This window comes from Lytechinus pictus, chromosome 11 (genome assembly GCF_037042905.1).
Source record: "Lytechinus pictus isolate F3 Inbred chromosome 11, Lp3.0, whole genome shotgun sequence".
Taxonomy (NCBI): Eukaryota; Metazoa; Echinodermata; class Echinoidea; order Temnopleuroida; family Toxopneustidae; genus Lytechinus; species Lytechinus pictus.
In genome coordinates, this window is record NC_087255.1 from 17,213,165 (window position 1) to 17,227,839 (window position 14,675).

Sequence of the window (14,675 nt, forward strand, 5' to 3'; positions counted from 1 at the left end):
TGTTTTTAAATTTCATACAGGGGTGCATGAAAATTATCTATTTGGTTAAAGCATCAAATAGAGAGGAAAATCTTTCTCATTATCCGACAAATAGAACCTTATGTAATTTATATTACATAAAATACAGATCTGCTTGAGATGTTTTAAAGATATTACAAATCCATAACCATGCACAGTATTTTGTTCTATAATTGATTTTCGGCAAAACTCATTATTTTTTGTACTGTTTTTGATAATCACCAACTCAGTGATTTTTTGCAAATGAAAATGATCACTCTGATTTTGCTTTTTATATCAGAGTTTTCATACCACTGGGCCCAGGGGCGGATCCAGGATTTTCCAAGGGGGGGGGGGGCACATTTCCCCGATGAAAAAAAAAGAAAAAGGTTTTCACCAAAAATTGAAGGTCATTTCGTCTTCGGAAAATCTGACAAGAAAGAAAAAAAAGGGTCCTCACTTTCCAGGGGAGGGGGGCATACTTGAATAAAAATGGTATATTTAAATTAAAAAAAATATTATTGCTCCCAAAAGGCTGGGGGCACGGGCCGGCTATTTCCCTGGTTCCCCCACTGACCGAGCCTTAGATTATATTGTTAAAGGTCAAGTCCACCTCAGAAAAACGTTGATTTAATTCAATAGACAAAAATCAGACAAGAATAATGCTGAAAATTTCATCTAAATCGGATGTAAAATAAGAAAGTTATGGCATTTTAAAGTTTTGCTTATTTTTCAGAAAATAGTTATATAAACAATATGCACATGAGAGAATCGATGATATCCCTCACTCACTATTTCTTTTGTTTTTAATTTTTTTAATTATACAATATTTCAATTTTTACAGATTTGACAATAAGGACCAACTTCACTGAACCATTAAATCTTAAACAATGGTAATTCCACATGTTCAAGGAGGAATAAAACCTTGTTTCACAGGACAATGATTAAAAAGAAATAGAATATTTCAAAAAATAAAATACAAAAGAAATAGTGAGTGACTGATGTCATCAACTCCCTCATTTGCAGTCCGACCGGGATGTGTATGTAACTGTTTTGTGAATTTAAGCGAAACTTAAAAATGCCATAACTTTATTATTTCACATCCGATTTTAATGAAATTTTCAGTGTTTTGAAAACATGTATCAGTCTTCAGTCTTAACCCTAATAAAACGGGGGGGGGGGGGGGTTCAGCCCCCTCAATATTTTTCGTGATAAATCCGTCGCGCAAATTTTTTTGACCGCTTCGCTCGCTGAATATTTACTTTCAAGTCTCGTATAACTTTTGAGACCTATCTGCGACCCTGGGTACATGGTTTTGAAATTACAAGACATTTCGTAAGTGCATGTAGACCCCAAATTGCTTTAAAACGTGAATTCGTGTACAAATCAAATGCAAATAATGATTTTAGCCAAACTTCATAAATATTTTATTATTTTCCTTTTACTAATTAAAATTAATGAATTTTATATTGTTTATCGTCAAAATAAAGTCCAAGACAATTTCCTTTGAAAAAAAATAAGAAATTCATAAGAAATTTAGAAAACAGTAAAATACATAGAAAATATGTGATGTTGACATTTTTTAAAAGTACATTTGATCAGATTCCTATAAAAAGTCCGTTAAAAATAGCATTTTAGGGGGATTACTTTAATAGTTAATTAGAGCAAACTTTTGATTTTACACATGAATTAGCATAATTAATTAGCAATGAGATTTTTCGAAGAATTTGATCTTATAGTTTTGTAGATTGTGCCGAGGGTAAAGAGCTTGCCAATTTCCGTCGTGATCGCACAATCGACGGCCGAGATCATGGGGGTGGGGGCGTCAAATTAGCCCAGTCTAATTAGGGTTAAGAAGGAAGTGGCAAAGTGAAATTAGAACTGTTAATACGGACTAAATGTTTTTAGCATAAATTCTTAGAAATTTAAATCCCCTCCCACTAATCATGCCGATGTACATGATACTTGGTTTCCATAAAGAAAAGGAACAAATTAAAATTAATTCAGGTCACGTGTGATAGGCTATATCACATAATGAATCCAACACCTACATGTTGTTGGGATGATAAATTCTGATGCCCGGCCACACCGGCGAAACAAACTCTGTCCGCCAAAAAGGTATTGGTAAAAAAAAAAAAGATGTTTTATTGTTTTTCCCTCAAATCAAATTTATACAAAAGAGTTCACAAAGTCACAGTTGTAAAAATAATTCGAAGAAATTACTTGAACTCATTACACAAGTCATGTAATATCATTTAAAGAAACGGTATCGTACAAAATGAAGTATCGCAATTGAATGAATGACAAAGAGACCTTAAATTAATGGGGGAGCGGGGATAAAAATCATATTTAACATGTGCAAAAATCTCTAAGAAAAAAAAGTTTACCGCTAAAAAACAAAAGTCGCACTGTCCATACCTGAAAACATAGACGTAAAATCAACTACCAGTCTTAATTATCAATTCGAACATGTTTTTCTTTCATGAATATTGTTTAAAATTGAAAGACAAGTATAGTTCAATTAACAACTATCATGCTGAACGTTTAATTTAAATCTGAAATCACATGAGGAAAGAAATATTACACAATATTTACAGTTTCATAATTTTTTTTAATAAACCCAAGACCGAAAATTGTTCATTGGTAAATTAGATTACATCATAGTTACAGTACAGATGAATTCGAATTCATACCTCTGTAACTTTTGACCGCCATAACTGCGGGTTTCCAAAGAACAACGAAAGCACATTCAATGGATTATGCAATAAACCAGGTGCATGCGTTGCTAGGTCAGTGCATATATTGTCTTCTGTTAGGCTTACTTGAAGCCCCCAGTTAGAAATTACCCCCCCAAAAATCAAACAACAATGACATTGGTCTATAAACATCATTCAGACAAAAGAAAACGCATTAAATGTTCTACTTACCTGCTTACAGTTCCTCACTGGATGAGAAAGTCCAACTCCAACTACAGGATTCGCTTGTCCACACAATTCAGTGACAGGTCAAAATCTTGTTAAAAGAAGGCTATATTAATAGAAATAGGCATGGAACAAAATATGTCCATGCATGCCTTAATGACAAGCTCTCCTGGCTCGAAGCAACTGTCGAACATTGGTCACCCCTTATACCCTTCCTCAAGCTATTCTCCAAATACACTTCAACAAGCCTGTCTCCTTCACAGGAATTCACTCAAGCATACTAATACCAGCTCTATTATCAATGGGCTTTACTAAAGAACAAGATTTTTGCACTGAATGCGTACAAGGAATGCACCTCTCATTAACGTAGCTATAAAATTATGGTTTATCCCTCGACAATATCATAATGGATTAATTGCTTTTCGTTGGTTTAAGGTATATATATCGAAATAAAGTTACCAAGGCCTATACATATCTCACATACACTCGAAAAAAATCGTATACATGATCTTCATGACTTCAAAGCGGTCGTACGGGCTGAAAATATTAATATCTAAATAAGTAGATAAAATGCTGAAAATTTCATCAAAATCGGATAACAAATAATGAAGTTATTGAATTTTAAAGTTTATCAATAATTTGTGAGAACAGTTATATGCACATCGTCATGAATATTCATTAAGTGGGCTGATGATGTCACATCCCCACTTTCCCTTTTCTTATGTTATTACATGAAATCATAAATGTTTCACTTTTTTATACATGTATAAATGATATTATGACGAAATAGGTTGCGGCAATAAGAAAGTAATGCACTTAATTAGTTGTCAATCCAATTGTTTTAGTTCTTGGTAGAACATTTTTGAATAAACCTAATTGCATATAATGAAATACAAAAGAACTAGTGGGGATATAACATTATCAGCACACTTAATGAATATTCATAAAGACATGCCTAGAACTGTTTCACGGGAGTAATGCAAATCTTTAAAATTAAATAACTATTTGTTATCCGATTTTAGTCAAATTTTCAGCATTTTGCTCTTGAATTTTACTTTATTTATTGATATATAGATATCTCTAGCCTGGACCATACCTTTAAAGATCTAATTTAAATAATAACAATAATAATGATAATAATAGAAAAAACATTGATAAGGAGCGTTGTGGTCCAATTGATTAGTCTCCGGACTTTGAAACAGAGGGTCGTGGGTTCGAATCCAAGACATGGAGCAATTCCTTCAGCAAGAGATTGTTCCACAATGTTATTCACTTCACGCAGGTGAAGTGAATGGGTAGGAAGCAGGTAGTACTTTCTCAAAAAAAGTTCCAGAATCTGAAGCCTAGCTTAGCCGGTGTAATACTACATTGCAAGGAACGCCTTAAGTTATTAAAAAGATGGACATTATGCGCTATAAAAATACCCTATATTAGTATTATTGTTGATAATTTTTATTTTAAAAATTCTATATTTTCTGCCTTTTGTTTCATTTATGTTTATTGTTAATGAATTAAAATACTAGTAATACATACAATAAACTTTGTTACATTCTATTAAGATATTCAGTGGCAAGATTTACTTAAGACAAAGAATAGAAAACGTCTGAGATTGATTAAAATATTGCTAATATTTCAATTTTTTCGTCTTTTGGTATGGAAACTCAGTGCCCCTTTAGCACATTAAGGGTTAATTTTTATAAAGGGGTGTCAAGCTTTAACTACTAAATATGAAACCGTAATGAAAATGAGGACTACTTATTCAGGAGAATGGTTGATGTCTTGATAACAACCTTTTTAATCATAGCTGTCATCTTCGTCCTCACCGATCATTATCATCATCACCATCATAATTACAGTCATGATGATCATCATCATCATTATCTAACATCGTCATCATAAGCATCACCGTCATCATAACTATCATAATCATAATCATCATCATCACCATCATCAATACCAATGTCTTGTCCGTATACGTTTATAATAAATAGGAAATTATAAGAAATTCTATCAGGTAAATGCCTAGCACGTTTGTGATTTTATGAGTTAGTATTGATCCAAAGTTCTAAAAGGAGATTCATTAATACCTCGGTCACATTTGCTATACGGCGGCCGTACGGCGAGTCGAAAACAGCCGTTTTAACATTTTATTTGTACCAGTTAAATATAGGTGGTTTGAATAAAAATGAATAAAACGGCTATTTTCGACTCGCCGTAGGGCCGCCGTAGAGCAAATGTGACCGAGGTATAACCTACACAGTCAAAATTTACTGAGTTGCATATCTCGGGGCGGGCTAAAATTACACTCTTTCAACATTTGAGCAAAGAGGCTAATGCTAACATTCGCGACCTTCCAATTTCTGACGTCTGTGGTTATTTTGTCTTTTCTCCTCAGAATAAACTTTTTTATCTTTTTAATTTTGCCCGGCTTTTTTTTTCTCCCTTTTTGCACCTTTGCGTGGCACTGGCAACATGATGTGCCCCTAGATTGATCATTGGTTTTACCTATGCCACCTTCGGTAGAATACCCCTCACATTCGATCCAGCTCGACAGAGCTGACTCCCTGGCGTATAAGAACATAGAAAATGTATTGTCAACTGCTGTTCAGGAAAGAGAACAACCAAGAAAAATTTGTCAAAAATATTGGTAAATCGAAACAGCAGTTTCGTCCTTGACTCTGGGCCATATTTGCAATTTTTCGTCAGCTTTGAAACTTGGGACGAAACTGCTGTTTCGGTACACCAATTTTAGACATTGACCTCTTAGCTGCTCTTTGTCATTTGACAGACATTTTGAATAGATTTACTGTGTTTGTGAACCCTCCGCACGTCACGGAGAGAAAAATCTACATTGATCACGAAAGACGCATCCCAAAGTCATGTACAAACACAAATGCGAAACCTTTAATATAACTATGTTAATTTCAAATAATTCTATTAGTGTTTAATAACAAACATGAAATAGTTGGTAGTTCATCATTCAATACTCAACATCTGCCTTTCACCTTTCTTCGTTCTTTTTTATGCAAACAATATTATGATTTTATTTACAATTATAATATAAAACTGTTATCTTTGATCACCTTGCAATTATGCCGACACCATCCATATTTGATTTCATAAAATAAACAAATTTTTAAACAATCAATAAACTTCATCACATCGGACAAATATTGCAATATGAGATATTTCAAATGCTATTTAGCTTTTACATGATACTAATTTATACTTGTTATTTCAATCATCAGTATAAGAGATATATTTCGATTTTTATGCAACTAAACAGCTGATAAACGAATATTGATGGCCAAAAGTTTAATTAACTATATCATTTTTTCGAAATACAAATTTAAATATTTTATAATCAAATTAGCAGCGATGGAAAATAAATTAGAAATGGAAATATGAGCATTTTTCCATATTGACCTGCTAAAAATGTACGTCTTATCATTATGAACATTATCATTATTATCATTATTTTAACCATCATTGTCACTGCTCGTCATATTTATGTCAGCAACCTGTTTTCCTGTCATGCTGACAAGATAGAGCTTTTTTCTTAGACTATGTTTTTTTCTCAAATTTAGATAGTTAGATAAAGCAGGCTCTGTCCTTCTCCTTTATAACTGCTCCGGGTGATGGAATCATCAGATGGCAACTGTTCGGGATCTTCATCCACATGTTAATATTCAACAAATCTCAAACAATGTACAGTATATCAAAATAAACAAATCTCAAATATCATTAATGTATAATATATACAACATTTCCTACAAGATAATACCTTAAAATCAATTCAACGAAAGACGAACATAAAAAAAAAGAACACGATGTAACAGTACGTTTTAAATCAACACGTTTTGGTATTGCACAGTTTTACATATTCACCCCCTCAAAAATAGATGAGGTAAACTGTGATAAAAATAGGTATACTATCTTTGTGGTAAATTGAATGAAAATGGGCGTGAAATAAGGTGCCTATATATAATTTTAAGCTAAATCAATAACTCATCCATGGAAATTGAGTGACATGATAATAAGTGACATCACATTATTATTGATTACCAAACATAATGAATAAAAAAGAATACAGAATTATGTCATTCAGTGATAAAGAAGTAACTGGTCTGTCCATAGAGCTATTATAGTTCTATGGTCTGTCATTCATACAAGCTTGAGCCAGCGTGTGCCGACATATGTGGGCAGCCGTTTCCCCTTTAATTAATCTCATTCATTGTCATGTCCGCCATTCCATTCGAAATAACAATAATTGCATTTTGTTAACACAAAATATCAAGAATCCATTTTCCTTATACGGAATGCCAAATGTGTTGTTCTGGTAATTCTTGATATCAATATTTTGGATTATGAACACGGCGTGCCATAACCAACGTTAGTCGAAAAAAAAACCCGCTGCCTTTAGACGTTGAAGTGTAATAGCCCTTTATTTTATTTATCGAAGTTTAAAAGTACCATTGACACGCCGAAATGGCGAGATATGTTATCTTGCGAGGTCGACTTAAAATAACTTGTATGTCGTCATGGCGAGATTATTTATCTTGACAAGTCGCCCCCCAAAGTTGTATGTCAACATTGCGAGATAATAATCTTGCTTAGTTAAAAATTATAAGCTGAAATGGCAAGATACGTCGATGACATATATCGTATTTTAATATACAATTGTGTATAAGTAGACTTGGCAAGATAACGTATGTCGCGTTGACTTTGTCGACATATAAGAGATAGTGACTCTCGCCAAGTCGCCACGCATTTCTTTGTAAGTCAACTTGGTAAGAAAACATATATCTTTATGTCGACATAATAAGGCTATTGAAATCAACTTGGCGAGATAAAATACCTCGCCATCTCGTGAAGTCTATGGCAAAAAATATTGTGTACACAATGGTAACAATTACTCCACAATTTGGTCAACCCCCCAAAAAAAAATCAACCATGCAGTTCTTTTAATCTAATGCTTTCACTGGAATTGCATTTTTTTTACTTTCTGAATCAAATAAACGTAATTGAGAACTCGAACTTGCTATTGTTTGCGGCCTCTGATTTGGGGGCATACAAGCTGTATAGGTAGAGTATCGTGGTTATGCAGGTATTAAAAAGAAATCAGTACGTCTTTTCCATTGTAATAAAAGTAATAGTAAAAGCAACAATAAACGTGTTTTTCAAATTAAGATTGACATTTACATGATAAAATATAAAGATGAATAAAAACATGAATATATAAAATATGATCTTATGACTTAGATGAATAAAATACATTGCTTTGATATAAATTGTATATCTTCATTTACCTTGATTTTCAAATTTAAATTAAATGACAATATGTTCATACAAAATGGAAACCATCATCCGTTTCTCATGATACACCTCCTTGTGAAAGCATTCCTTTGAAGCTGATACAGATGAACTACAAAAAATAGTCTTTAATGTGCGTGCAGCATAAAGAATCGACGGTATTTATGTCAGCACGGATTCCTGATAAAAAATAAAATAAATCTACACTCATATCGATAAATTGAAGACAGTATATTGACAGTGTTTTACACACATAGTAAATTAGTTTAAACAGTTAAAGGTAAAACTATATGACAAACACGAAGATCTAGATGCGAGTATACACGACACACTTGGTTAATAATTGACAAATCTCTGCGTATTGCATTGGATATCTAAACACACGAAATAAATCATACACTGTTTTGCTACACTTGTAGCTATTGCCTTGCTTCTTTTTTGTCACGGAGATTGGTCATTTTATTTAACCTTTCCTGACCTTTTTTGTTTTCAATATAACGGACATTTAGAAGATTACTTGTTTCATATTGATCAAGAATCTAAAGTATAAGTTGGTGATATGATTTTTACTGGGCAGTTCATAGATTGTCTTTCCATCAATCGTTGAGAATAAATGAGTTGAAAGATTATGAAGCTGAAAATAGACTAGTATTTTTTAATCGGTATTGTAATTAACTTTATCAAATAATTGTGATCTCCTGCTTGATAATCAAGACATTACATGAAATATAGAAAAATTTCACGGTTAGTATACTATTACGGGCATAACTTTGAGTAATATTGACTTTTAAAAATCCAGTCTGATAAAAACTATCTAAATGACGAAAATATGTTGAAATAAAGAATACTCCAACCAGTTTAATATTCAATATCTATTTTTATTCAAATATAAAAAAACACAATGACCAATTTTATTATTCCATTTGCAGGATAAACCTCATACTGGCAAATATCTTTCACTAAATCAATTTATAATCAAAAGTTATATGGACCTCATTGACTTACTGCATTTTAGAAATTATTATCATTTTCAGCAAAAGACCTCATAATCTTTTTTTTAACCAGGGTTTGTATTACTAATACATCATGTTGTTAAACAGTTTTAACCGATTTTTTATTTTTCTATTTTTTTGTTTAAATCTATCTTTGACGGCCAGCGTCAGAACAAGGACTCTTCAGGTTATATTTTTTGTGTGGGTATTACCAGAGTCAACATCCAAAGGAATAAAATCACATGGTTTCACACGGTATACACTTACAAGACAAGGTGGCAATGGATACTGGTGACATTTATGTAAAACCATGCTTAACCAACATGTGACTTGGCGTGTGGGCAGACACCGCACATGCCCTTCCTTGTAGTGGGCTGTCTCTACTTGACATGCCGCACCACTTCCTTTTAAATCTTCAAGACGCGTTAGAGGTCGAACATCATGACGGTATCCACGTTTCAAGAATGTCTCGAGATTACCAAGCAACAATCAGGTGACAGTCAGGTGATAGTCAAGCAACAACCAGGCGACAGGAATGTATATAAAACCCGATTGTCACATCAAAATGAAAGATCACATGACTGTGCATTTCCCCTTCAACTTCTCACGCCTTTTCTGTGACTTTGTCTTCTTCGTCTCGAGGTGAAGGCTCATGCTCCTTCTCTTCTCCAGCTGGAGCAGATCCTGGAAGAGTTCCTTTACATTGTAATTGGTTTTCGCTGAAGTCTCCAAGAAGGCGCAGCTCCAAAATTTCGACTGTTCCATGCCTTCTTGGATGCTGACCTCTCGGTTAGGATCATCGCACTTATTCCCAACGAGCATTATGGGGATGCCGTCCACGTCGCCCTTGATTTCACGTATGACGTCGTAGATAGGTTTGAGTTCTTCAAGGGACTGTCGGCTGGTGATGGAATAAACGAGAATAAACGCGTGACCCTTGCTGATCGACAGCCGCTGCATGGCAGGGAATTGATGAGACCCCGTTGTGTCGGTAATCTGGAGAGTACAGACGTTCTTGTTGCAGCTGATGACCTGTCTGTAGGTATCTTCAATGGTTGGGATGTAACATTCTCGGAAAGTCCCACGAACGAATCGGAGCACCAAAGAACTTTTACCGACGCCACCAGCGCCGAAGACCACGACTCGGTAGTCATTGCTCTGCTCGGGCATCACGCGAAGGCGGATGCTGCGATCACGAGGAAGCTATTAAAGAGAACAAAAAAGAAGAAGAGAATACAAGGATTTAGCATATAAGCGAAGCAATATTCTCCTTAACTTTTTTTTTCTAAAAATACATGATAAATTCACATGAAACATTTCGTAGTTTGAAGTTAACACTTGCTCAACTGTGATGTCTGTAAAGATTGAGATTTGTCAAAATCAAGCAAGCCTTTTACAAAACTGGAACAATTTCAAGACCACATAAACTCGTAATACTCACAACGTAGTCAATTTATAGTTTGTTTATTCCTAATGGTTGTTTGAAACGTTGTCCCGGGGATGAATGAGGTGCATTGAAACAAAATATGAACACGCCCTTGGTCGGGAAAAGTGTTGGCGATTGGCCGCTTCAAAGCAGCAGAGTAAATAATTCACCAAATTCTTTCAGCGATGTTAATTTCTATGTCTTGGATGTCCTGAGACGTTTGTAATGAGTGCTTAGAATCTGACATCGTGCGTGCCATATATACACAGCAAAGGGCCCCGTAACGCGAATGTTATATGAAATGGCCTATCAAGAATATCGTTACAAGCGCTTTTTGCTCAGTAGACTGACTATAGGAACCAATCAGCACTGCTCCTTCAAATTAGCAATGGATTGTTCCGGGGCCAAGAACTCGTGAGCCTGATGAGTGAGAAACCATATAAGATCGCTTTCCAATCCACGTCAGACCGGCCACAACGATATTTTGTTGTTGTAGTTCTCATCTTCAATTAACATCTTCGAATTGCATCGAATCTTATCTTTAATTATTGTTGTGTTGTCTTCAACAACTTATTGTCCTGTCAATATCGATTGAGGGTTACTTTTCATGATGGTAACTTCTGATAAAAATTTGATTTGATTGAATATAAGCTGAACGGATTTTTTTTTAAATTATCATCAATGGTCCTGGTCGGTGTTTCATAAAGCTGTACGTACGTAAGTTACGAGTGATTTTAAGAACGACTGGTGATTCTTTCTTATGAGCTAAATCAACATCAATGAATATTTGGTGCGCATATTATACCTCAAGAAAGGATAACCAGTCGTTCGTAAAGTCGCTCGCAATGTACGAAAGGCTTATAATATGTAACACCCACCTGTATAGCGGATAGCAGGAAATGAAGACTTCCTTAACATTGCAAATGCAGTTTACTCAAAGGAAGATATATAACTAAAATGTCTCTAAAACAACCAAAGCATACAGTTCATAGTTGTTATCGCCAACATATTACTATTTTCATTGCAAAACTAGAATTTTGATTTCCCAAATACGACCACACTGCAAAAACTCCGGTGTCAATTTAACACCAGCCCGGAATCTATATATGTCCACACCAGAGAAGTGTTAAACAACACCAGTTTCGTTTTGGTCTAACACCAGAAAGGTGTTTATACAACACCAACTAGTATTAAAACAGCATCGGTTTGATTCCGAACTGGTGTTGTTTCAGGGTGTGGACATATAGATTCCGGGCTGGTGTTAAATCAACACCGGAGTTTTTGCAGTGCACAGTCACCAAACTGTATTCGATTCCCAGCAGGATGATTTGTCCAGAATGATGCTTGTGCTATGCTTTCATGGAGATGTTATTATACTTGGTCTGACTAATTTTCCTTTCCAAAACTCAACTATTTATTGCGTTTTTTAATATTCTTAAAATGAATATGAAGTGACACCAGCAATCCCCAGGTGGTCACGTAATATGATGTGGTTAAAAGCTACTGATTATAACAGAATCAAATCAGATTTGCCGAGTAATATACAATTGACGTATAGTCAAAATGGTGATTTTTTTTTCACAAATAGCCATAATAAAATTGCAATGAATCACTAACTGGTACAATCTAATTCTGATACCAGAGGATGGCCGACATCAATGTGGCACTCGCTATGTTTTCAGTAATGAGATCCCCCGATGAGATCCCGCAGCGTGTATGGTACACAGGGTAAGCCCGTACCATGATTGCTTTACGTGACTTTCAGTCGAAATACGGAGATAATAATGAGGAGGCTAGATGGGTATGTTTCTCAATCTTCTGTCGAACGAAATCGGTCCCATCGCAGATTGTGTCCCCGATTGAAGTGGATAAAGCGAAAGCTGATCAAGCATGCCTTTACACAATTTTAAGATCGTAGGTGAACGCTTTCTCTGCTTCCTCTCTGCTCTTCACCGTCTTCGGTTTTTCTCGCACTCCCTCCCTAGCCCTCACAATGATAATAATATTTCTGTAGTGATATAACATTAAAGATCTGCATCCATCTTGAGCAAAATTGAAGTAAAGTAATGCATTCAGAATAATTGATATGCCCCGGAGAAAAGTGTTCATCTAAATGGGGGGGGGGGGGGGGGGGGGAGTGGTTGATCTTAAAACAAGCTTCTAACGTTTCTTGGTCGATAGTCCGGTAGTGGAAGTTTCAACAAAATGTATTTTTAATGAAGAATGGACAACTGCCATGAACGCCTCCTTATGATCACAAATGAAAAATATTCAACCATGGTTTAAATGAAACAACTGCATACAATGCAGAACAAAGCATGCACCGCGAGGCAACGATATTTACCGTTTAAGAGGTACAGTTTGTCTCATGCATAGCATCGCCTCTTACTATTCAAAATGGGAATGCTTTTTGCCTAAAGAATGCCATAAAAACCAGAGGTAGGGAATGCTTTAGCCTTCCAACATGAATACAACATATATTTGCTAACATGACAAGATCGGGATTTGAACCCGCACCACTACGACAGTGGAGGGCAGAGCTTTGGTTTACTGCTGTTATCACCACACCACAAGCAATTACCATGATTACGGCAAATTTGGGTACTTTAAAGTCTTTGTACTCAGCTTTTGCTTTCTATATATTTGATATTTCGGGTACGATTCTTGCCATTATGAGGATTACTTGATACATTTACTAATATAACCTGCGTGTGTGTGTGTGTGTGTATGGGGGGGGGGGCTTTCTCAGCAGATTGTGTTTATAATAGCTTCAATGAAACAGTGGCAGGTCATTTACGGAACTGTTCCGGGGGGGGGGGGGCACTTCCATTGACGAATGGATACCAAGCGTGACCATGGGGTTTCGAAAAGCACCCTAAACAAGTATTTTTCATGTTCTGAAAATATACCCATTGAAAAGTGTTCGCGTGTGAAACCCTACCCTTAACAAGTATTGGAAACAAAACGGTACCCTTGACAAGTATTAACTGAATTGACCCCCTACACAAGTAGAACGATATCTTAATTGTTATGTCATGGACGTGATCACGGACGACGGCTTAACCTTTACATTTGGTTTAGTACCGCCACACACCTCGCTCAAATCGGACTGTTGGGGCAAAAAGTACATCCTTTATAAAGTATTTGTCTTTTTTTTTTCGAAATATATAGGCCTTTTCATCATTTTAGTGTTTTTGACACCCTTATTACGTTACATACGTTACTCACGCCCTATCTTGAAAAAGAGATCTTTTTACGTGTTTTGGTTTTTTTTTCATGGCATCCACTCGTCAATGGAAGTGCCCCCTCCCGGGGGAACTGGCTGTCATTAATCCTGACATTGCTTTCCAAACAGTACATCTCAAGCCCATTTGAAAAAGGTGAATTGATTATTTTTTTATATTTTTGTTTACAGGGTAGTCTACACTAAAATCTGTAGTTTTAAGTACATCTTAGTTTTTATTTCTTACAATCATGATGAGATATCTAACAAGGCAGGTGCATTTGCAGGATTTTGCACCGAGTGGGACCTACCAGATTTTGGTGCAATTGTGTACTTTTCGAAAAATGGCGCCCCCATGAACATCAATGATGAACAGGATAGTATCTAAACAAACCTTTTTTGCGAGCGCGAAAATTGTTGATGTCCTGACCTAAAATTTTGACATTCTGAGCACTTTGGGTCATCAAGGAGGATGGCTGATTATCTAAACAATTGATGTGAATATTTTAAATATTCTGCCCTAAAAATCTAGACATTCTAAGCACTTTTGATAATCATGAACAGAATGGACAAAATCTAAACTAAATATTCTATGCGAGCGCGTAGCGCAAGCTGAATTTTTTATATTAGATCAGGCCCAAAATTTGATATTCTAAAGCACTTTTTGTTACCATGAACGGGATGAGTATCTATCTAAACAATAATGATGAAATCGCGAAGCCCGAGCTGAAACAAATATTGATTTTCTGACCTAAAAGTTTGACATTCTAAGCATTTTTGTTCATCATGAGCAGGATGGGCAT

At 35.3% G+C, this 14,675-nt stretch overlaps 1 protein-coding gene across 3 annotated transcripts in view; it reads right to left on the reverse strand.

Moving 5' to 3' along the window:
- Window positions 1-5,836: 5,836 nt before the first annotated feature.
- The window catches only part of LOC129270904 (GTP-binding protein Di-Ras2-like), an 81,878-nt gene continuing 73,039 nt past the window's right edge, over window positions 5,837-14,675 (reverse strand). The window contains exons 1-2 of one of the 3 annotated variants that reach the window (XM_064106891.1): window positions 12,390-12,693; window positions 5,837-10,426 (exon numbers count right to left, since the gene is read on the reverse strand). In XM_064106891.1, coding sequence (XP_063962961.1) covers window positions 9,797-10,426; window positions 12,390-12,392 — 633 coding nt within the window. In that variant the 5' untranslated portion in view covers window positions 12,393-12,693 and the 3' untranslated portion in view covers window positions 5,837-9,796. Of the gene's footprint in view, window positions 10,427-10,664; window positions 10,955-12,389; window positions 12,694-14,675 lie in introns of those variants that run through there. The other 2 variants (XM_054908238.2, XM_064106890.1) reach the window with 2 other exon arrangements.